Below are 24,937 nucleotides of genomic sequence, written 5' to 3' on the forward strand. Positions count from 1 at the left end.
CAGACTGCTACCAGCCCCTAAGGATTCAGTGTACCCAAATTTCAGAGCAGAGGCAGACCTTAGGCTGGTCTTACACGGTCGTAATGTAAGTACGCAAATGGTCCGCAATTGAGGGTTTTCAATTGCGGACATATTATGTTCAGTGCGGCCTCTTACACCACTGGATATTTTATCTGTGGTATGCCGGGCTGCAACCGAGGTCCGCAATTTATAGAGCAGGTCCGTAATGGCCGTGAATTCACAGCACTACACGGACTCACCCATAGAACTCTATGGGCAAGTGCGGCAGTTCACGGGCGTCTGCGGTGTCTAGTGTTGCTGATCAGCAACTTGCGGACTGTAAAATCATTACGGCCATGTATCTCACCTGCTTCAGGATGCTATAAACCTGATATGACAATAAAGAACATATGATAAGAGCTGCTGCAATAAACACCACAGCATTAATCATACCCAGCCATATATCAGGTATATAATATGCAATGTAAATACCATAACCCACACGTTTGCTTTACCACTTTGCTGCCAGCCCCCAGATACACCAAGCACTCAGACTGCGGAACAAACATGAGATGACTGTAAATTTGCCTGTTTGTAGTGAACATTTTAATTGGGTACATTTTTGTGATAATCTTTCTTTGAAAATAAAATTGCAGGTATAAATTAGCCCTTTTCTCATGCTTTGACAATTTTTCTGGTCTGCAAAGAAATTGTTGGTATTATAATTCTAAATAAATATGAATTTAGAAACTTTATCCATAACACAACCATTAAAGTCTGTACTTTTTAGGTCCCCAGCCATTTGCTTAGTCTATTAAACTCACTTACACTCGAGAAACAGATGATAAATTTTACAACGTACAACAAAATACATCTGACGTACTGTATGGGTCTGATTCTTAATGTTAGCCAATTAATCTCATTAAAATACTATTACCAGTTATGCCATCACCCATGCAATAAAAGAATATACAGTCCCTGTCTGGTGTTATACAATTTGTATACAAATTAAAATATTTTTACAAAAAGTACTTTTTTGTTCAAAATGTATAAAGTTTAATGAATGCGCTTCCCTCTCCCCCCACAAACTGTAAGGTTTCCTAAGAATGAACGTTAGTATAATTCCAATGGATAGCTTTGAACAGCAATTAGTTGAAATTACAGTGAGGAAGGCACTTGGCGTGGTTAACCCCTTCCCCGCTGCTCCTTAGTTCTGTACGTGACAATGTAAGACACTTTGGTCTGGGCACTTGCTCAGCAGAAGGTGCTCCGTGTGAGACTTCCTCTTTGAGATATGCATTTGGCAAGTGTAATGCATCTCCAGAAAACCATGACAACTTTATGCAGGGAAGGGGTTCTGTAGAATCTGTTCAGCATCAGTACAGTATTGGATAGGCATTACTCATAGCAGAAATTCCTTTTCATGCAGTAGTTTCAGTTCACCGGCATAGGTAAGCAGCAAACCACAAAAAGAAACGAGTGTGAGTAAACTTGGTTATAATGTGAGGGAAAATAATATCCTATGAAAAACCAGGAATCCAGCGTGTCGCACCTCAGCTTAGAGTTCTACCCAAATCAGTGTGCCGAAAGAGAAAAATCATTGAGGCGTATTAATACTAGTTCTTTACTCTTCTCATAAATTAAAGATTGACAAGTCACTTTGCTGTCAAGAATCCGGCAGGCTCAGCCAAAATATGCACCAAGAGTGCTTATGAGGAAGTCTATAGTAGGACCAAGTGAAGGCGCATTGTTATGTGGAGCAGTGCATTACGTTGTGTGGTATCCTCTTTACTGCTGAGCCAGAAGTGCATTCCGGTTGGCCTTCATCTTCTCTAATCTTTTTACTAAGTGGCTATTTGTCATCTCCATCTCTTCCATTTTGTCCTGAGTAGTTCGAAGCTGTTGAATAAATAAAATGTATATTAGAATTTTTTTTCAAACTCAAGCAAAGTATCAATACACGGACTCTATGTTAGCTATGAACTAAGCCCTCTAGTGTGGCAGGAAGCATAGCCAACCTCTAAGAAATTAGGCCAACATGCGGTAAATGCATCAGTGCCCTAGCCAGATATGGTTGAAGACCAAAGTGATTATACATTGATTACATTTACATCTAAGATAAGATAAAATAAGATAATCCTTTAATAGTCCCGCCATGGGGTAATGTCCACAGTTATTCTGGTATTTAATAATATTTGCTAATCCAGCTCAGCTGTTAGCACTATTGCCTTGCAGCACTAGGATCCTTGATTCGAATATGTATATATGTGGTACTCTGGTTTCCTCCTACACTGGCAAAAATACACTGATTGGATTCCTTTAAAACGAGTGACCCTTGTAGGCATTGTTGAGGAGAACCTGTATGGTAACCACCAACTCCCCTATTCCACAATTCTCCCCGTTTTTTGAGTCCCTTGGTAAGAACAGCGCTTTACAAAAGTTTCTCATTGTCATACTTTCATTAAAAGCTATGCACCATTGCAGACTTAAAGGGGCTCTATGATTGGGAAAAGTCATTTTTAACTAATCACATCCTTGCACAGCCTTTAGAAATGCTACTTCACACCTACCTTTAGTATGTAAATTGCCTCAGCGGTTTTGAATAAGTCCTTATTATTAATATACTAATTGCTACTCTTTGCTATTGTTTCCTATGCACAGGCTGCTGCTGATGACTCAGCTTCCTGTTTGCACACACACATAGGAGATAATAGATGACATGAGTGCTGCTGGGAACTTCCTGTGCTGGCTGGAAGTTCATTAGCATATGAATAAAAATAGACTTATTCAGAAACCACTGAGGCAATTTACATACTAAAGGTAAGTGTGGAATAGCCTTTCTAAAGGCCATGGAAGGATGTGTTTAGCTAAAAACGACTTTTCCCAATGATAGAGCCCCTTTATAAATGTACCTGGTTCTGATTCTGGCCACTTCCTTATCCAGAAAGTGGCTTGTCACTCAAAGGGACATTTAAGCAGGATGAGAATGTACAGATTGGATTTCTGTTGTTAGGCCCGAGATCTGGTCTTGTGAGTATGCTCAACTATATCTATTGACCTCTATTAGCTCCAATGACTTCACCAGAGCCCACAGAAACAAGAACAACAGTGTGCAATGTTATCATTTTGATGGAGTTCTGTGCATAGCCCTGAAAAGAATTTCAAATGCCTAAAAATAGGGCACTAGAAATGGTTTAGTGTTTGCAGACTGACCTCCTATCAAGACATAGACTTTTTACCCCATTCAGCTAATCTGATCTATTGGCAGGCAGGGCAGAAACTCATTACCACTAAATGGTTTCTAAATAGATTGATAAAGACAGGTATCACACATAGACATGAGATAGAAAGATAGGAGTTAGATATCAAAAAATCAGACCGATATATATTAAATAGATAGATGTGAGCTGCACAGATAGATATGAATGATAGATGGATAGATACTTTATCCAACAGCTAGTAATTAAAAAATATTAGCTATTCTTTGCTAATTAGTAGAAATTATGCCCAACACCCCATCACACTTTAAAACAGAATATGTTGAAAGCGACATCAATGCACCCTCATAAATATCTAATGCAAGGCGCATAGAAAACCAAATGTAATAGTTATTTGTACCTCTCTCTGAAGTCGTCTTTTTTCTGCTTTAAGTTCGTCTTCTACCTTCTCTGCATTTTCTGCTGCTGATTTATATCTTAAAACTTGACCTTCAAGCCTAAGAACCTAGAAAACGTGGCACAGACAACAATAAATAAAAAAAAGTAATTTAGAACTAAAGAAATTGGTTCCAAGATCATAACAAATAATATGCCGATTATATCTAACATTTCTTTAACTTCAATTTTGTTAAGCCTGGTTCACATATGCGTTCGGTATTCAGTTCAGGGAGTCCATTTGGAGACACCCCCCCCCCCGAACGGTATACTGAATGCATTAAGGAGGTTAGCAGTGAAACCACATGGATCCCATAGACTATAATGGGGTCCATGTGTATTTCACATGGTGTCTGCACAAAGAATGTGGAGAGTAAAGTGCTGCTTTTCTCAGTACTTTTTTCTCCTATCAAGTCTATGTCTTGATAGAGGCCAACAGGCCTTATAAGTTAACACTCATAGCAATGCAGCATGCTCTTCAATCATACCTGCAGGTACACATCAAGATTTTTAATTTCTCAACTTTTTTAAGATCTATTTGCTGTTATTCAATAAGAATTTTCTGAATAACAAGTAATGGCTTAAAAAACACATAGACCTAATACTTAAACAGGTTATGTGGAGGATAAAAACTTTCCGCAGTGCACTCATTGCTGTGGAAAAGCACGCTTAATAGAAGTGCTGCTCCCCTGACACCCCAATTCTGAGACTTTCACAGAGCTGTGAGGGCTGGAAGTCTTGCACCTCAGTCTTCTCTTCTGATGCTCCAAATGTTTGTGCCATCACCTGTACTCCTGCTGTTTGTCCTCAGAATACAGTGTGTTCAGTTATGTGATGAAGAATAGGAGTTCCAGCAGAGAAACTGAACTAGAGGAGTTACGCCATCCTGGCAGAGGTATGAAAAGCTCAGATTTGTGTGTTCTTATCTACTGTAGTGAGTACATTGCTGAAATTACTTTTTCTCCCACAATCATAATCAATATCATATTTAATATAATAGTAATCAGTATACAGCTAGTTAAAGTGACACTCCAGCATTTGTTTAAGCTATGCAGGATAATCATCAAAGTAGATAAAAAATATGTTATTACTGATGCTGTCACCATGTCTATTTCCTGGCTCTGCAACACACCAATACTAAAATGAACCTTCTAGAGTGATGCCCTCTAAGGATAATGAGACCAAAGGGCCTTGTGAAGCTGCACCAGCTGTTGCTATTAACACAGGGAAGGTATTTGGGGCAAGCTGATCTGGCTGGGGGGAGGAGTGAACTAAGGGCAGTAAGAGATGGGACTATGGAGGGCAGATTACGAGGGAGGCAGAGGAGGAGCAGGAAGGCCTTTTCAGAGAAGAATTAGGCTTGGTTCACATATGCTGATGTGTTCCGTCCGTAAGGGTCCGCATGAGGACCCCTACGGATGGAACACAAGCGCAACTGCAAGTGCTGTGCAGTTCAAGCGCACGGGCCCCATATAATGGGGTCCGTGTGCTTGAACTGCACAGCGCTTGCAGTTGCGCTTTTGTTTCGTCCGTAGGGGTCCTCATGCGGACCCTTACGGACGGAACACATCAGCATGTGTGAACCAGGCATTAGGGTTGAAGAGCAGGGAATCTGAATCTTGATGAGGTCTCATGGTAGCTCTCAATAGCATCTGCAGACGGTAGAGATACCTATTGTTTAGGAGCAACATATGCTGTAAAAGAAAAAGGCCCCGCTGATCATGTGACTTGTGTAAGAGAAAAGAAGAATAAGGAAAGGCTGAGGGGACAACTACTACTAACAAAAAAAAAAAAAAAAATCACTAGGGTGTCCCTTTAAGATGGAATATTTTAACATCCCCTGTGTATGAAGTGGTTTAACATCTCTATTGATAAAATACTGTATAAACCAAGAGAGTTTTGAATTCTCATTGACTTTACAGCATCTGTTACGACAAGAAGAAAAGTTTCCATTCAGTACAGAATGTACAATGCTACAAGAGTCAGTGAGAGGTGGTAACAAGAACATGACAACAAGTACTTACGTTCTGTTCTAGAGTAGTAATATCTTGTTCTGCTTTCGAGAGTTTAAACTTGTATTCACTAATTTGTCTATTGGCGTCCCCTAGATACAAAATAGCTTTATTAGGAAGGTAAATGAACTGCTAAAAGAACAGATCCTTCTCTACATAAGCTGTATGTAACACCAACTAAAAGGGGTTGTCCCCTTTAGACCAATAATGAGAGAGAAATGTTATTGTTTGTATAATAAGTTGTACAATTTTCGAATATACTTTCTATATCAATTCCTCACGGTTTTCTAGATCTCTGCTTGCTGTCATTCATTCTATTACCTCTAGTGGATAAAGCTCTGACCATGGTCATGTGATTTACGGGCCACGGTCATGTGATAATACACAAGTGCACAGCTTGTTACAGTCACAGCACAGTAATCAGAAAAGTGACCAACCCCTTTAAGCAAAAATGGAAAAATCTAAGGTAATTGCTACAAAACATCACAAGTATGTTTATAAGATCTTTTAGTCAACACTTACAAAAGGCCTACTGAACATACGTTGTATAGTATTAGCTAATATACACCAACACAATTTTTGCTTTGTAATATACCCAAGTTACTTCTAACGCTAGGTTCACACCCGCACTTGGATACCCAAAAATCAGAAAACCAATCTGCTTAAAAAGCAGTTATCTACTAAATCCCTGAATGGGGGTGCTGGTGTGAATCCAGCCTGAGAAATAAGTCCGTGGACAGGAAATGGGGGAGGGAGAGGAAAGGGTGCTGGAAAAGACACACACTGTTACCTTGTGAGATACTTTTGACACTACTATATCTTGCAAGATAATGCTCTACCACTGCACAGAAACAGGCAATAAATCAATCAACTAACTGACAGCAGTCTTCCCTTCCCACCTCCCCTCTCCAGAGACTTCTGTGCACAAAGCTGGCTATAGGTGCTAGTAGTGTTAAGGGTCTGAGTGAAAGGAGGAAATATATTTCCTTAAGATATTAAGTTTCTTTTATTCACCTGTACTATTCAACTCTCAAACGTTGTTTTATAACTGGTGCTCAGCTTTAAAGAGGATCTTTCACCACCTCCAGCTCTTTTCATCCTTTAATAGCCATTTCTCCACTGATTCCAGCACAGTTGGAATTCTGTCTATCAACATTCCCAAACAATCAGTGCTGTTAGTTTTGATGACGGATATTCTACTTGAGCTTAGTACAGTCAGGAGGGCGGTGTCAGACAGAAGCAGGTAAGGGGTGCGATTCTGAGCTTTCACACCGTTAACCTCTAATTGAAGCTTTGAATCACACCCCCTTGCTTGCTCCCACTGACACCTCTCACCAGACAGTATAATGTCTAAAAGAAACAGCACTGATCAGGAATGGTGGAAGCTAGAGAAAAAAAATTTGCGATGGAATAAGAGGAGCAGTGCCTATTAAAGGATGCAAAGAACTTGACATGATAGAGGTGGTTAAAGAGGACTTTTCATGGGTTTGGGCACAGGCAGTTCTATATACTGCTGGTAAGCCGACAGTGTGCTGAATTCAGCGCACTGTCGGCTTTCCCGATCTGTGCCCTGGGTGAAGAGCTATCGGTACCGTAGCTCTTCACAGTCAGAAGGGCGTTCCTGAGAATTAGAGATGAGCGAGCACTGTTCGGATCAGCCGATCCGAACAGCACGCACCCATAGAAATGAATGGAAGCACCTGTGACGCCGGCCGGCCGCCGGCAAAGCCAGCGTAACAGGTGCTTCCATTCATTTCTATGGGTGCGTGCTGTTCGGATTGGCTGATCCGAACAGTGCTCGCTCATCTCTACTGAGAATCTGTCAGGAACGTATTTCTCCACAGCAGCGCCTATAGCGCTGTACTGTGTGACCGGGGAGGAACGCCCCCTCCCCTCCTGATAATACTCATCAATGGGCGTGTACTGTGAGCAGAGGGAGGGGGCGTTCCTCCCCGCTCACACTGTACAGGGCAATAGGTGCTGCTGTGAAGGACGTTCCTGACAGACTGTCAGGAACGCCCTTCTGACTGTGAAGAGCTACAGTATCGGGACCAATAGCTCTTCACCCAGGGCACAGATCGGGACAGCAGACAGTGCACTGAATTCAGCACACTGTCGGCTTACCAGCAGTATATAGAACTGCCTGTGCCCAAACTCATGAAAGGTCCTCTTTAAAGGTCTTGTTCAAATATACTAGGAGAAGATGCAGCTGGGATAGGTGCTGAAGTGAATAAATCACTGTGGCTGCAGAGGCCAATATTTACAAAGGGGGATTATGGGCAGCAAGGGTTAGGATAGCCTCAGTCTACATGTGTAATTAAAAAAAAAAGTGCACAGTAAACAGTGATTTATGCCACTATTAAAACATTATCAGAAAGTAAGCAGCCAACATGCCACTCTGGAGAATCTACTATTGAGTGTAATCACATCACCAGAAACTGCTCATGTAGCTTAGGCTGGAAAATATGGAAAGCAATACGTACATAAAAGTAATATATGTTAACTGTACTATAAACAAACACGTACTCTGCATTTCAATCAGTTGCAGATCAGAACCATTTTCCAGTCCTGCAGAGTCCGTCAAAGTGTCATTTCTAACATTCTTATGGCGCTCTTCATCAAGCTGCAGCTTCAACTTCCTTATCTGTAAAACACGGAGTTTAATCACATCTCTCTTACTTTAGCCTATGTCACCCCAAAATGACAGCACTGTTATTTTTACCTGTGATACAAGCTCATCCTTCTCTTCAGCCAGTTTCCGCAGCCTTACATCTGAAATAAACATATTTCTATGTAATATATTTCTTATATAAAACATTATGCAACATTAATGTAATTTTGAAAATTTCGCTTTCCAAACTCCACCTGAAAACAGTCTCTTTTGATTTCAAAGGGAGGCAGATGCAAGCGTCCTGTTCGATCCTCACGCAGATTCTGCCTGATAACTCCCATGAAAGGGTGCATTCACACGGAGGAAAATGGCACTGAATTTGGTGTGGAATCCATGTCAGATTCAGCAGTGAAAAAAAAGTCTCCCATTGACTTTAATGGGTTCCTTTTTCTGCTAGCAGGAATGTCCATAACCTAAACTTCAAAGGGAATATGTCGCCCCGACAAATTCCACAGGTGCGCAAAATAAAGGCACACGCCCCAAACCCACACAAGGTACTGTTGGGAGCAGGGAAATGGTCCAGACATAGAACTCATTATCCACAGGGGATAAGGGTGTCATCCTTGGAGGTTACACAAGGGGGTCTAACCATGAATCCCCCCATATCCCTCACCTCACTCTACGGGCATCTGGCAAGGAAATATGACGATTCACAGTTGTTTGGTTTCAAGGATGGAGGGTTGGACCTTCCCCCCTAATGACATCACTCGAAGAAAAACCTGGGAAAGTTAAATGGTCTCGCCTCAGGGGACAAAGGGAGTTCTGATCCTGGAAACCATGTAAGCAGACTGAGGCTTCATTACTGACTTAAGCATGCACCCTGAGGTCTAGAACTCAGGCTTCAGTGAACCTGTCTTGCTATCGTCTCTTTTCTTTTATTCACATTTTATTTTATATATTGTATTGTGCTTTTATCTGTATTTGTTTGTCATTCACTGATATGTAATTTTGTATATGTTAGTGGCTAACACCGACCCACTCGGGTTAATAAATATATAAAATTTATAAAGCTCATTTCATATTATCCTTTAAGCTCAGGCACACTCACTGGGCGCAAGTGTAAAGTAAGAAGAGTGATCGCAGGTGTGCCAAGTGGCTTGATAAGGTGATATCCTTCGCAATCTATGATTTTTTTTTTCCCCTCACAAAAAATTAGAGATTTTTTAATGTATTTTTTTTTAATTTTAAATACATATGGGTTGATATGCTGGGTTCTGGTGAAATACTCCCCCTGTATACAATATATAATAAATGTAGTTTTCATTTACCAAGAGGACCTTCTCCAGCTGATTCCAAAACCTGTGCAGCTTCCTGGGATACAACAGTTATTTGCCCAACCATTGGTTCATGGTTGATATCACCATTAGGAGTACCATCTGGAATAATAACTAAACCGTGTTTCTAAAAAGAAAAAAAAAAGTACAATGACCAGGAAATATAAACATACTGACGCACAAGCTGAACAAAAACAATTATAATATAATAGTATAAGACCTGCAAATGTACCATACGCATGGGGAAAAGAGAAGTGGCAGGTTATAATAAATATTTATACAGCTTCATCCCCTTTCACATTGCCATTAAAGCTGCATACCAATTTAACTTGGTTTCCATTTTCTTTTCTTTTTTTTCAAATTGGATTACATGGGTTATTCAATTACTTAACATTAGGTCACCAATATTAGATTGGTTCTTTGAGTCAACCATTGGCACCGCTGCCCCCTAGATATTGGGGGACCTCTGTTCTGGAGACAGGTGAGATTCACAGGGGTACAGCACTATACTCCTAACTTTCCTGTGACCCAATGGGATTTTTTCCCCCACTTGCAACATTCTTGTTGCACTTTATGCCTTAACTTGGCCTAATAGGTAACTTACATCGTCCTTGCACGCGAGTCTTAAGTATAAAACAGAGTAAAACACACAGAAAATGCTGTATACAAATGTATATACTCTTAGCCAGCCTGTATTCCTCTAAGCTAAATAAAGGTTCCAGATAGCAATATTTTCTGACAGTAAAATATTGGTATATAAAACTTTAACATCACTGTACTGCTCTTGTAGTTTAGACATACGTAATGTCTGACATACTGTACCTCTCCTATCTTCATTTTTTCTTTCACATCAGCCAGCTCATCTCTAAGCTCATCCCGCTCATTTCTAATGCAGTCAAAGTACTCTTTTTGTCTCTCTAATGCCTGCATGCAGGCAAATAACCAGCAACACAGGAAAGGCAGGAAAGCAGTAGGAAGAAAAGAGAGAGAATGTGAAATACAAAGGAAAGAAATAGGAAAAGAACGTGCACACACACACATACATGCAACACTGGACATGATCAGGCAATATATAGAAAAGAGACTTCTGAGTTAACAACTTTTAGTGTAGTTTTACACAGTGTTTTTTGGGGGAAAAATGCACCAATTTTTGTGATAGTTTTTGAAATAGTTTTTTTTGAAAGCCAAAGCCAGATGTGTTTTGGAAAGGAAACACAAATATATATATGCATGGAGTTCCTGTACACCACCGCAACTCACTCGCGTGACCAGTGCTTTTCACTTTTGAATTCGCTGCAGGACCTGGGACGCTGTAGGACCTGGGATGACGTCATCCCAGCCCCATCAGCAGCTCACCTGGATGGGTGCCGCTTTTCTATGTGGACGGAGCTATCGGCTCCTATAGTGAGGAGGTTGCCGGTCCAGTGGGGGACGCGGGAATGGGGGGGGGGGGCCTGTGCAGGTAAACCCGGGGGCCCCTGGAAGGGGGACGGGGACAGGGCCGCCACAGCGCCCACAGATGGAATGGGGGCATATGGCTTGCTGCGGGAGGGGGGCCCTCATAGGCACCCCTGTAACATCGGTGCACGGGGAGACCGGGGTTTGGTGAGGCCGTGGGCACAGGTTGGTGGGGGGAAAGGTGACACAGGGTCTGGGGGGGGAAAGGGGTCACTGGGTAGGTAAGACAGAAAAGGGGGCATGGGATGGTGGAAAAAAGGGGGCAAGGGGTAGGTAACACGGGGGAAGGGGAAAAAGGGGCACGGGGTAGGAGAAAGAAGCGAGCACATGAGGGAGTGGGCAGGAAAAAAGGGGGTTGGCGGGCACCAGGGGGAAGATGAAGAAAAGGGAGCCGCTGTGGACACAAGGCAAAGGAAGAAGCCTGCGCAGCGCTACAGGTCGGTCGCGGGGGGAGGGGTCAGGGTTCCGCAGACGAAGTCGCAGGTACTGCTAATATATATATATATATATATATATATACACACACACACACACATACATTATATATATATATATATATATATATATATATATATATATATATATACATACACTATACTTTTCCTTCCTGCTGGTGGTACTTCTAGCTTTGGCTTAAAAAATACTGGAGTTGCATTTTACTCTATATAGGTATACTATAGTTATTACTCTACTATAGTTATTCTATAGACATAGTAGCCTATATGGTCTCTCTGTGTAAACAGACTTGCATGCAGTGGGTCACTTGAAGTAGTTATGTTTGGAACCTTTTCAACAAACCCTACAACCTTTGCTACTACTTCTGCAGAACATAACAGATGCACAAAGCACATTGGTTATGCCAGCCATTTGTTTTTAATACTGTACAGAATTGTAATGCATATGAAAGATTAACATCTCCCAATCTTGGAAACACAGAAACCAAAAATTGCTTCATCAGAACTTTTATTTGTAAAGCAAGGTTCACAAGGAACCTAAAAGGATGAAGGAGACCCTCATTCGTAGAGTAATACGGTATACAGTAGGTGCCATACAGCCTGGCTCCTTTACAAATAAATATTAATTCTATGAGGTCTAACCATCAAAACTGTAAGACAATTCCATAAGACTTGCAGATCTGTCATGCACTTTAGCCACAGTCACTGCAAAACATAGATTATTAGTTAAGTATACACTGGATCACAGCACACACATTTCACGGAACAACTGAAGATACAGACATGCATTTGCAGCTTGTTAGGAACAGGCCAAATCACAATGGAAATCAATGGTACAGTAGAAGTCCTACCATGTTGTTTGTATTTGCTAACACCTGCACTAGGTGGATCCCTCTCTCAGATAGTCACAGTAGAAGCTAGCCAAAAGACTTGATATGCCAATATACACTATAGTGGGTGGAACGCACCTAATATTATACTCTGTTCATGTTCTGTACATACCATCCTCTGGGCAAGTCATCCCTGTCTCTACTTGTCCGTGCTTTTGCAATTCTGAAATTGCTACCTATGCCCTAACCTTCATGTGAGTAGTTTAACTTTAGGTTTTATGGTTAACTGTGACTTTTAGCTTCAATTAAAGTGAGTCTTATATAATGTAAAGATAACTGATTTACAGTTATAGTATCTAGTCCTTTATCCTATGTCAGTGTTGGTCTGCTCCAGACAAGTCATGCAGTGGCTTCCTATTTACTATTTCAATGTGCTATTCCTACCGCAATCTTTTTATCTTTCCAGTTAACCGTTTCCTGCAGATCATACACCTCTCTGGTTAGAGAGTCTACTTTCTGCTGCAAATGCTGGTTGTCCTAGAGTTAGATTAAAAGAAGAAAAAAAGAGAGAGGGGCAAATGGAGAGGAGAGATACAAATAGGAGAGCTTTAAAAGAGAAAGGTCAATTGCACCAAACCAACACTATGGCGAGAAAGAGAAAACTGAAAAGAAAAGGAAAGTTTATTGCGTCACTTACAATTTGTCCATGGTGGTATTGATTTCACATACATCAGTTCAGACCTTCTGCTTAATACTTATATATAGTCAAGGTTTGCACCAGAGGCAAAACATTTCAGGTTGTGACAGCACAAATAACACACAAACATGGAATCCATACCTCTATAAGTTCATCTCTTTGTCGAATACCTTCTTTTAGTTCATCTAACTTGTGCTGGAGAATGCTGCACGCATGTTTCTGTCTTTCTAATTCCTATAAGGTATAGACAAAAATTACCCTGTTTAGCAGTCTCTAGATTACTGGTAAAAAAAAGACTAAGGCTACAAAGTAGTAACGGTAACATCACAATTCATCATCCTCTTCCCAATATAAACTGAACGTTTCCATAGTTCCACAAAACTTGAATCTCTGGCTTTCCTCCCTGAAGGTTACTTGAATTTTTAAGAAAGCCAGAACGAGGTGGATCTTCGCTCATTTTTCCATATTTTAATTAAACGTGCCCAGCTTGAGCTTCATGATATACAATGTAAATCTACCTCTGCAATAGGGAACATGGGAGGGGGATTTTTAGTCATCTTAGAGAGGCTATCCTTCTCTTGTGGTGTTTCACACGGATTTCAAAGGATATACCTATATTTTGGACCACATAACCATCAAATCTAGATATATATGTATATACACAAAATTACCCTTGACTTATCTTCATTTTCTCTATGATACTCTGCCATTTGTTCCTCCATTTCTTCAATGACATCTTTCAGTGTGTCCACTTGATACACAAGATTGCTCTTTTCATTGTCGAGCTGAGCATTCGATACCATAGCTTTCTTATATTTCTCCTCCACTTCTGATAAGGAATCCTGCACAAATGATCATTCTTAAGAGTCAAATATGACAAGGGTTCAAGTAAAAATGGCCGTCATAATTGTTTCCTTACATGTTCTGGTAGCAGGCTGTTCTGGCATATACAAGGTTAAACAAAGAGGCATGCAGTTAGAAGAAGCTGAAAATTAACTTTATTTTAAGAATTTTTAAGCAAGGACATCTGTTAATAGTTTAGTATGGAATATTAAATAGAAGTTAATATTTTAGTTGCTTTCTATACACGTACATTCCCATAGATGGGGGAGCAGTGCAGAGCACCAATCGTAGATGAACACTGTCAGAGAGCTCACAATCACACCCCTCACATGTTCCTGCCTACTGACAGTGTATGTGGCATCAGAACAAACAGTACTTATTGCTAGGGACTGCTGGGGGCAGGAGAAAAAATCTAACTGTGCCAAAATCAGTGGAGCAGACCCTATTAAATAATGCAAAGAGCTTGACTTGGCGGAGATGGTGAAAGGTTTTCTTTAAAGAATCACAAACGCAGTACACCGACTGACAGCAAAGTAGTACAAAATACTTAAACAAGAGGTCCTCTCACTTGCTGCTAGGTTATAGTAACATGTATCTACCATAAGAGAACTGTTCCAGAGCATCATTTGTTATAATGGGTTGTGTTACTCCTCTTTTAGGGTGAGTTCACACAGTTTTTTGCAGTAGGACGTGCGTGCCCCAGCCTCCCTAGGCTAGTGTTAGAGATGCTGGGAGAAGGTGGGGCTTGTGGCTCTCCTAAGCCACAACAAGCCCCACCTACTCCCAGCATCTCTAACACTAGCCTAGGGAGGCTGGGGCACGCACAGCGTTCTGCAGGTCTGTAAATGAGAGAGAAGAGGAGCGAGAACAATGGGGAGTGGTAGCGGATCTGTGCAGCTAAGTGGACACCAGGGGAGACTAAGTAGCCAGAGGATTTTTTTTTTTTTAATCACTACACAGCGTGGAGTCTAAAAATTAAAGTGTTCAATTTGTAGATTCCATGCTGTGTAGCGAATAGGATAGTTTTTAAAATCTGATCCTCGATTATTAAAAAAAAATCCCATTGACTTGCATAAGGATCGGAATTGGGATCGGGTTCGAATGGAAAATGATCGGAAATAGGATTTTAAAAATGATCCTGAAATCTCAAGATTGGCTCAACCATAATTATACCCTTTAGATCCCTCTGTAACCTATCAGCATCCCTGCAAACATAATCACAGGGTGCCAATGCAGTTACTTGGCAAGCTAATGGGGAGCCTAATATAGACCCCTGGATCGGTCATGGCCTAATACATTGCCTGTTAGTATTTCACTGTTTAATACACGATCCTACATAAATAACTCCAAAAAAAATAATAATAATTTTAAAAAAGACAATTCAGTAAGTTCTATGTACCCAAAATGGCACCAGTGAAATCTACAGATCTTTCAACAAAAATCAAGAACTTACACTGCTCAAGTGACAGAAAATTTTTACTGTAATAGTATTGACCAAGACAATAAAGTTATTATGTAGTTATTATTTAGTTTATGCCACAGTGAATTAAAAAAAAAAAAAAAATGGCAATGTTGGTTTCTATTTTCTTAGTTAATATACCAAAGTTAATTAGATATAAGTTCCCCGAAATGTTTCCATCATCAATACAGTGATTTCCTATTTGATGTATATAAACCCTAATGAAAAAGAGGAAAATCCGGCACCCAGGATTCCAGTATAATGGCTGATTTAAAACTTCGTTTTTATTGAAATTCTTTAAAATTCGGACATCTTAATGTGTGTATAGTCCATGTCCAGAGGTCGTTGCTGCTACGCCGGTCGTATCACAAAACAAGGGCTCATTGTAATTTCTGATCTTTCATCATTTATCTAGTGCTATCACTGTTGGACACACCTACCTGAATAAGAACTTTTCAAAGGTATAAAACATGCACATGTATAACTACCTGACTGCAATTCTGAACTGACTAACCTTTTATTTTAGTCAAAAGCCATGCACGGTAAGCCAACATTGTCAACTGTATGAACATTGGGAAGCAAAGGATTTGGAACTCTGTCTCATGTAACAAGAAATTCAAGAAGTTTTCTGAGACAATAGTGTTACAGACTTATTCTTGTTATAGGTCATTAATATCGGTGACAAATTGGCTTTCTGCGCCCTCATTGATCAGCAGTTTTAATCGACTGCTTTCTAGAACAGCACAGTTTCATACACGGGAGAGTGACCGCAAATAGCACTGCATCACTCTTCCCATTATACGAGTGACTTGGAGGAGCACTGCGGTACTATTTACTACCACAACCCAATGTACAGAGCAGTTCTATTCTGGAGTGCAGCAGTCAAATTAAACAACTCATCAGTGGGTGGCGCTGAGAGTCAGATGCCCCAACCAATTTGATATTGTTGACCTATCCTCATTGTTAATATCTGGGAACATTTCTTTACAGAACTAATGCTATATCTTTGTTGTACTGTGAAATAAAGCAACAAAGACCAGAAGAACTTGAAAGATGTGCTTCGGTGTAACTTGGTGACGCTGGGTTCACACCAGTATTCGGGTCTCCGTATCAGGTTTGCGTCTTCTGCCGGCAGAAGACGGAAACCTGTCAGACAGTGTCCGGCCGTGAGCTCCACTGATTGTTTTATGCTCTCCGCGGTGAAACCGTTTTTTTTTTTAAACTGGACACAAAGTCCTGCATGTCCGAGTCTGTGTCTGGTTAAAAAAAACAAACTGTTTCGCTGCGGAGAGCATAAAACGCTCACTTTTCAAACCCATTCAAATGAATGAGTTTGAAACATGCCAGCAGGTTTCCATCTCCTGCCCAGTTTCTGGCAGGAAATGGAAAGCTGCATAACGGAGGCCCGGGCGCAGATATGAACAAGCCCTTAGTTGGTGCGCTGATTTTCCTTGAAAGCTTAGAGATTTTCAATTCAAACAAAAGCAGCTAATTCTAATTCTAGTCTTCTTCCAGACTAGTAGACACTACATCGCCAGTGCTCATCTTATTTACCAACCCATTTGTTTGTATAGTGAAGGTACTTCTGTGTAACACACATTAAACTCTACTTGTGGCAGGTGACATATATGGCGCATGCTTTGATGGGATATTTGACTAACTATAAAAGTTATTAGTTAAGCCCTGAGCAGTCCGTTAAAGAGCAGAAAGAAATGTGCTCAATCTTTGCAGTCCAAGAAGCATGCTTTTCAATGGGCAGTGAAGGGACTGGAAACCCTGATACCTTTAGATCTTTTAGCCCCTGCATGTATCTCCCTTCTACATCTTGAATCTGGTCCTTAAGATCATAGATATCCTGCAGGAGATAAGCAATGAACCATACTATCAAACTACAACATTTTTAGATATAGAACAATTAAATTGGCTGTAGGAGGCAAGAGAGAACTAAAGTGCAAATGTGTACAATATGTATAAATGTGGAAATATGTACAAATCACAATATAAAATAATAGAAAAGAAACCCCAACAAGATTCAATAGAATTCCACAATATATACATACATTTTATTATATATATATATATATATATATATATATATATATATATATATATATATATATATATTCTAATTGTTCATCTTGGATTACAATAAACTAAGAGTCTATAAACCAAGGTCTCTGACTTAACAAGAAATACTGTATGTCCAGAGCCTTTTCCGAGTTCTGGGGTAAACATCTCTAGCTGGTTGATCAGGAAGGTCCATGTTCTTGAAATTTCTTACCCGTAATTCACTCAGAGAAGCATCTGGATCTATTAAGTTACTTGCATCTCCACTGCCTCTTCGAGAAGATGATCCACTTAGGGGTGTAAAGGTTCCAGGAAGCCCAGAGGTTGCATTACGAGACGATGGCTTTATAAACAAAAGAATCAGATATATAGGTATATACAGAATATTCAATGCAGAATATACATACAAATATGTGAGAGCACAGTAAATGTAAAACAGCTGCCCACAACTTATTTACACAGATTTTAGGGTAAAACCCTGGGTTAAATGGTTGATCCAGTTCATTTTTATTGATGCGTTGTTGGGAAGAGTTCTACATGCTATATAAATGCCATATAAATTGTACCTACCCTGGAACAACCTTCAGAGTATTGCTTGTCACTCTTCTCATCCAGCTGTAAAAACAGAGAAAGCACAAAATAAACCAATGTATCATTTAAAACCTGGTCTTTAGGTAGAACGCAGATAAAGCAGATGCTATTAATAATAACAGAAGTTAAAATAAGGTAAAATATATTCCATGTCATGCCCCACAGTAACCTGTAGGATTAGAAAATTGTTGTTATTTTAGTAAAGAGTACATTCTGTTCATATGCACACACTATAGTTATCCATCGTAATGGAACGTCAAGCCTGAGGGCACAAACCTACCTTTGTTACAGTCACAAGAATTCTCATGATGACATATACTCATTCACCTCAGTTGGTCCAGTGCTAAATATTCTAGGTTAGATCCAATCATGCTCATATACTTATTACTGCCCATTATTAGTACACTATAATAGAATGCAGTCACTAGTAGAAATGTTTGACATGCAGCTATACTCACAGTATATTATTTTTATACATACACTGATATTCTTCAAGTGATACTTTTAATGTTAGCTATTTGCACGCACATTTACCACCACAAAAATAATAAATGATCATATTATCCACACGGAACGCAGTATTACCAAACTCCAGTGTCACATTGGGTTAGGTGGTGATAGGGAAATGCCCTTCAAAACACACTGCAGTTTCTGAAACATGCATCGCAACTCACATTATTGAGATCGGGGATGCTGATATCATCAGACACAATACTTCCCCTACGATTGGAGCGACTAAAATAATCTGCTGCAGATTCGCTTTGGTCAGAAAAGTCTGATAACTTAAAGACATGTAGGAAAAATAAAAACACTCAGGAGAATCTCATAGATCAGAAATATTCAGTATAAAGTTGTCTATATTATAACTCTGTAATCAGTTCAATTTCAATTTATTCAAACCAGATAGTAAAATATATCCCTTTTCTAAGTGGTCTTTATCTCCTAATTGTAGATGCTTTCATTCTATTTTCTGTACATGATTACAGGGGCGGTCATCTTCAGAGCCTCTCTTCAGCGCTGTTAACAGCATTTAGCAATACGCTTTACATCAGTCAACAGTCTGCAGGCAACTCAGTGAGGTCTATGGGTAGGGAGTAGGAGTATTGGATGCAAGATATCTATAGAGAGGTCAATTTCTACTGTAAACCTGTGACATAAACGAGCTCGCTGCAGCAAAGAAAACCCCTGGAGTATTAGCAAGTGTCAGCTTATTATTAGGCTTAGTTGCCAGAGTAAAAATTGCAAAACATAGTATTTTCTCAAATATAGATATGGACACAGAACTTCTTAAAAAAATATGTTTAACATGAAAACTTGTTCTTAAAAATAGGACACATTCCTTTTAAGTTGTTTAAGACGCAATTCATTTAACCTATATAATATGGTTGCAGTAAATATCACATGACAAACAGAACTCAACTGTGGCTGTTTACATTACTGATAATGACACAAAAGTAGAAATTAGTCGAATTACAAATATCAGATAAAATGAACTCACATATAATTCTCTTTTACATTTAGCAACCATAAAGGGTAATTTCACACAACTGATTTTGAGACAGAATTTGCTTTAAAATCAGCTCCAAATTCTGTCCAGAAACTACATCCCATGGTTTTCAATGGGAGGCAACGCTAGAAACTTCATTTTTCAGGATGCTGGAGAATAATATGGTGCTGAAGAGTGCCATATTGCCTAAGGCTAATCGACAAGAAAAGCCAAAGATGAAGCACAGAGCTGAAAAGTGGAGAGGCAGAAGACTACCTCCCATCCCTCTTCACTCCGTGTCACGTGAACTCAGCTATAACTGAACAAAGTGTGACAAAACACAAGCATGCAACAGAGCTCACCACACTATCCCTTCGCCCCCGTCCAGCACTATAAGAAGACATGGATCCCTCATCATCAGTACACTACAGAGAAGGCAGATCATGAAATGTTATACCAACAGGCCAAGATGTCCCTGGCTTTCTACAAGTTATTACAAGCAAACATCCAAACTCCTGCACCAGGCTCAGCATTAACAATGAGAGATGAAAATTCTTCCACTGATTTTTGATGTAAACTGTATAAATCTAGCTCAAAGTGTATAGTGCATCTGTGATAGAAAAACAGATCTCTCATTGACAAAAAAAAATAAAATTAATATATATATATATATATATATATATATATATATATATATATATATATCTATCAAAGAGTTGTTGGAATTGAGTGCAAATTGATACATGTGAAAGCAATGATGATATATGTAAATTATAACACTGTAAGAGCAAAAGGATATGTTTATTGGAGAAAACTGTACAATTGAAAGACTACAGTATCCAATTGAACCACCTCTAGCCTGGATACAAGACAAGATAGGGTTGGGCATGGACGCACGCAAGTATGGTATGGTATCCTGCAGCTGGGCTGGTAGAGCTCACAGGTTGCCAAATCTGGCATCCTAGGAGGTCCCATAAATAATCAATTGGTGATCAATCTAGTAAATGTGCAGGCGGAGGAAGTGTTGCATTCTGGTGTAGACATTTCTGGGAAAATCTTTGCTGTGTGTCAGCGAGCATTATTCTGCTAAAAATACAAGTTTGAGCCCTGCCATGACAGTCAATACATGTGGCCACAGGCTGTCCTGCACATACTACTGATCTGTTAGCATCCCTCCACTGTTGTCTGTCTGGAGCCTGCTTGACACGTGTACGCACCTTCACATTACCACTGCTCCCAACACCTCCTAACACCTAGGTCACAAAGGTCTAGATGGCGGGTAATTTGTTAAAACAAGTATCCTCAGCATGATGATGCGCCACTCTTTAAAGTCTGACAACTGGGCAAAATGTCTTCCATCTGGGTGCACTTTTTTTTTTTTTGCCAATGAGTTTATACACATTATAGTAATGTCAATTTTTTACAGCAATTTTCATGAAATTCTTTGCAAATATGGCAAAAACACATGTGAAAGTCCTCTTAAAGGCTTTGTAAATCTCTGCCATTCCTTGTTTGCTTCCAGTCCACGGTCATGTGATGGACTGACAGGTGCACGGCTCGTCACAGCACAATTGTCAGAGCTCTGTCATGTAACGAGCCGCGCACCTGTGTGTCCGTCACATGACCATGGACTGAGTTTCATCCACTAGAAGTAAACAAAAAATGACAACAAGCAGAGACCTAGAAAACCGCAAGGAATCGATACATAAAAGTATATTGTACAGCTTCCCATTATGCAAACCATAACATTCATTGGATGAAACTTGACAACCCAATTAAAAGATTAATCTGTGAGCAAGCATCACTATTCACCAAAAATACCATGTATGGCATCTACATGCTCCCTAGCCAGGCAGAAGTGACAGAGATGTAACCACAGACAATCACCAAGACATCACAGAATACCATAGGAAAAACACTAAAGTAAAACTAAATTGTTAGAAAATTTAAACTTCCTTAAATTGTAAATTTGTCTATGTGGGGTTATATAAATGCTTTGGGTCAATCGGGTAGAAACTGTACAATAACTGTTACAATCAAAAAACCATTAGTGCAAATTGTTCACAAATATAAAAAGTTATTGATATTGATTTGATCATTTAAAGTCCGTAACTTCACTTTTTTAGATTGTATAAGGCATCACAGATATACAGAGAAGTTAGTAATTCAAGCCCAAGGCCATTCGTTTGAAGGGGGTGTCCTATGACTAAATGTTAATTTACTATTAGATCACACAAAACAGCCATTTTCCCATTGGACTTATTTATTAAAGATGTTCCTACAATTAGACATTGGCTGTTACATACTTGAGATGGTGCCCCCCCCCCCCTCATAAAATGTCCACCTTATGTGTCCAGTGCTGGTGAGAAGCCGCCTGTAGTATGCAGATTCTTACTGTCGGACCCTTACAACAGAAATCACACCTATGGATAAGAAGATCTAGTTATCGGAGTACATATAACCACCAGGACTGGGTACATTAGGTGGATGTTCTGACAGATCACATCAAAAGTGTTTCAAGGCAAAATCTACCCACAAGAATATTTGAGGCCCCACACTGCAGATACGCAGCATCTTTTGGTGAAGATTTTGCTGTAGTTTTTTGAGCCAAAGCCAAGAATAGCTGCAAACAGAGTGGGAAATGTAAAAGAAGTTACACTTGTACCATCTGCTCAATCCACTCCTGATTTTGGCTAAAGAAAAAAAAAAACCGCAGCAAAATCTGCAACAAAAAATAGCTGCATTCCCACACATGGGCTATGAGCCTTAAATATGTTTCCAATAAGAAACTTCTACTGTTTTGGTGATCTCACATAGTAAATGAATATTTGTAGAACAGCTCGGACTGTGCAAACACCCATGCATCAGGAGCTCTCACCACAGGACTGCTTCTTGTAGAGCTAGCTCTGGAAGAACTGTAGCTATACTCAGACGGCTGGTGATCATGGCAGAAAAGAAATAGAATTAATAGATGAAGACCAGATATGCTCAAGATCTTGCAAAAAGAATACAAGCTAAGAAAGCCGAGACTCACAGTTCGGGATGTGTATGAGTTACGGAAGCCATCTTCATACAGTGAAGTCTAAGAAAGGAAATATAGGAGGAAGAGGTCCGCTATAATCTCATGGTCAATTTTATGTAATCTATCTATAGGACTCTAAACCCTGTGTATATACAATCTATCTATATCAACAAAAATCCATTCCTCATAGCGATCATAAGACTTCAATCTTGAAAGCTGTGATTTAATCTTCATCGTTGTTCAAGTTGCCTAAGCCATGTGCAAAGCCACCTCCAAGACATGCTTTTTATGACTTAAGCACGAGGCCGTCTAGCAATTACTTTACCTGCTGATCAGTCAATGCCCAGTTTAAGGTAATGCACAAGAAACATTTTACTAAATAAAGTAGCAATACAAAGACAGCCTGAAGCATACTTGCAAATACCAAACCACTTTTCATAAATAAATAGGTAAATAGAAGAAACTTTGTAATATACCTTATTAAAGAAAACGGTGTCTGTATCTACCTATTAGTCTGCTCTTTATCTTCACTTTGCGTGTTTATTGCCCCATTCTATGCAGTGAACACTTATCTTGAAGCCCAGCAATGTTAATAGAACTACCTGACTCATAGAATAAGACAGGCTTCACACGTGATATTTGAAGGGTTCTTTTTATCACCCATTGATTTCAGTGGGTTGTAGTAACCATCTGCAGGTGTGCGTTTGGAGTATTTCTGTCTGGTATCCAATCTTTTGGGGCCGAAGGAAAAAAAAAAAAAAAGACGACTTGCAGGACTTTTTCTCTGTTCAAAAACTAAGGATATCACCATTTAATAAAAAAAAAAAAAAAAAAAAAAATCAGAAAACAACGGAGGTCTTTGGAAAGTGGATTACACATGGATAGTAATCAGATTGTATTCATTTTGCAATTCATCTTTCTTGCTGCACATGCTCAGAATGAAGAAATGAGTAAGAGGAAAAAGAAAAACGAAACGGATTGGTCAAAAACAGACAAATCCGTTGACTGATTTGGTTATCTGCTGTGTGGAATCCTTGTAGTACTATTTTGTTTTGTTAAACAGATACGAGGCGCGAGTGTGAATCTAGTGTAACAAAGTGAAGCAGCTGCTTTTATTTGTATTTCTAGACTGTTTGTCACCATAGAATAATATGTAGATACAACTCAATCTGATAAATGGAGAAGGAAACAGATTTCTTTTACTAAGATATATTACAAAGTCAATAAAATGTCAATAAACTCAGTACCCATGAAGCCAAAATATTTTCCTGCAAATAAGCGAAGTTCATTTTACATTTCACAGCAGATCATACAGACAAAGCAGAACAGTGGCTCAAACAGACTGCAAATACGAACCGAGCTGGCACTTCGAGCTAAAGTAGTGCTTAGCTTTGGAGAAGTCTGAAAACAAAACATTTAGTATTAAGCGTCCAAGTCTTCTGTCATTTTATGACTAATAACTTATTTGCTATTTAAGTGTTCCTTCATTTTCATCATAAAATGATTAAAGAGCAGGACACTAGAATAGTTTTCCTGAATGACTATATTAGAAGACTTAGTATTTAAAGGGAACCTCACAGATCATTTTAGGACTAATCCACCCCCACAACCACCACCAACAAATGCACCCAGTGTAGCACTTTAGACTCATGTCACTGAGTCACAAAAGTGATGCCAAAATGAGCAAGTGATGTGCATTGTGAGGTATGCACATATACAGTATAAAGAAACAAGAAGCCCCGAGGACTTTAGGCAGAGGTTGGATTTTAGGTTCACCTAAGGAAATAGGAAGGGGCTGGTTGACGGGGAACACCTTGTAGGAATGCTTGAGTGCAGAATAACCATCCAGGACAGTGACTAGGAATCCCTAGGTGCCGCCCAATGCACACACAGAGATGACTTTTTAAAAAGGTTCTGGTTTGGGATTGAGTGACATGATTTTAATGTGCTACATTGGATGTGTGTGCTGTAGGTGGTAGTTGGGGGTCCAAAAATGACCTGCCCTGCTGCCTTAGCAACCATGACTGGTTGGTGAGCCAGTGCTATGGAATCCGTCTCCCGAACTCAATATGGTCGCCACGGCAGAAGAGCAAGGTGTTAAGTACAGACTTATCATACAAATACTAAATCCCTTAATACAATCATTAGAAAAATGATTATATTGTAAAGCTTTGCACTATAATAGTTTCTCTGAAGAAAGAAGAATCATTTAAAGGGTTTGTCCTAAAACTAGGAAATGAATGTCAGATCAGTGAGGATCAGTCGGATCAGTTACACCCATCACTCCCACCAAACAGCCGCTGCCACTGTCAGATCTGAACCGTGCATAAAGTCTGAAGCAGACAGCGCTCTACACTGTGTAATGGCAACTGTGCAATAGGTTACTGCCATTTAATTCCAATTCAAGTGAATGGGGGCT

The 24,937-nt window shown here is 39.7% G+C and overlaps 1 protein-coding gene across 7 annotated transcripts in view; it reads right to left on the reverse strand.

The window, feature by feature from the left end:
* Window positions 1-591: 591 nt before the first annotated feature.
* LRRFIP2 (LRR binding FLII interacting protein 2) overlaps window positions 592-24,937 on the reverse strand; it is a 68,986-nt gene continuing 44,640 nt past the window's right edge. The window contains exons 12-29 of one of the 7 annotated variants that reach the window (XM_075271112.1): window positions 23,875-23,919; window positions 22,531-22,578; window positions 22,375-22,431; window positions 19,859-19,921; window positions 18,685-18,792; window positions 17,990-18,034; window positions 17,634-17,762; window positions 17,136-17,207; window positions 13,722-13,892; window positions 13,192-13,284; window positions 12,798-12,890; window positions 10,433-10,534; window positions 9,605-9,737; window positions 8,388-8,437; window positions 8,192-8,309; window positions 5,678-5,757; window positions 3,619-3,723; window positions 592-1,899 (exon numbers count right to left, since the gene is read on the reverse strand). In XM_075271112.1, coding sequence (XP_075127213.1) covers window positions 1,789-1,899; window positions 3,619-3,723; window positions 5,678-5,757; window positions 8,192-8,309; window positions 8,388-8,437; window positions 9,605-9,737; window positions 10,433-10,534; window positions 12,798-12,890; window positions 13,192-13,284; window positions 13,722-13,892; window positions 17,136-17,207; window positions 17,634-17,762; window positions 17,990-18,034; window positions 18,685-18,792; window positions 19,859-19,921; window positions 22,375-22,431; window positions 22,531-22,578; window positions 23,875-23,919 — 1,623 coding nt within the window. In that variant the 3' untranslated portion in view covers window positions 592-1,788. The remainder of the gene's footprint in view (window positions 1,900-3,618; window positions 3,724-5,677; window positions 5,758-8,191; window positions 8,310-8,387; window positions 8,438-9,604; window positions 9,738-10,432; window positions 10,535-12,797; window positions 12,891-13,191; window positions 13,285-13,721; window positions 13,893-17,135; window positions 17,208-17,633; window positions 17,763-17,989; window positions 18,035-18,684; window positions 18,793-19,858; window positions 19,922-22,374; window positions 22,432-22,530; window positions 22,579-23,874; window positions 23,920-24,937) is intronic. The other 6 variants (XM_075271113.1, XM_075271115.1, XM_075271116.1 and 3 more) reach the window with 6 other exon arrangements.

The sequence above is a fragment of the Leptodactylus fuscus genome, chromosome 4 (assembly GCF_031893055.1).
Source record: "Leptodactylus fuscus isolate aLepFus1 chromosome 4, aLepFus1.hap2, whole genome shotgun sequence".
In the NCBI taxonomy this organism is placed as follows: Eukaryota; Metazoa; Chordata; class Amphibia; order Anura; family Leptodactylidae; genus Leptodactylus; species Leptodactylus fuscus.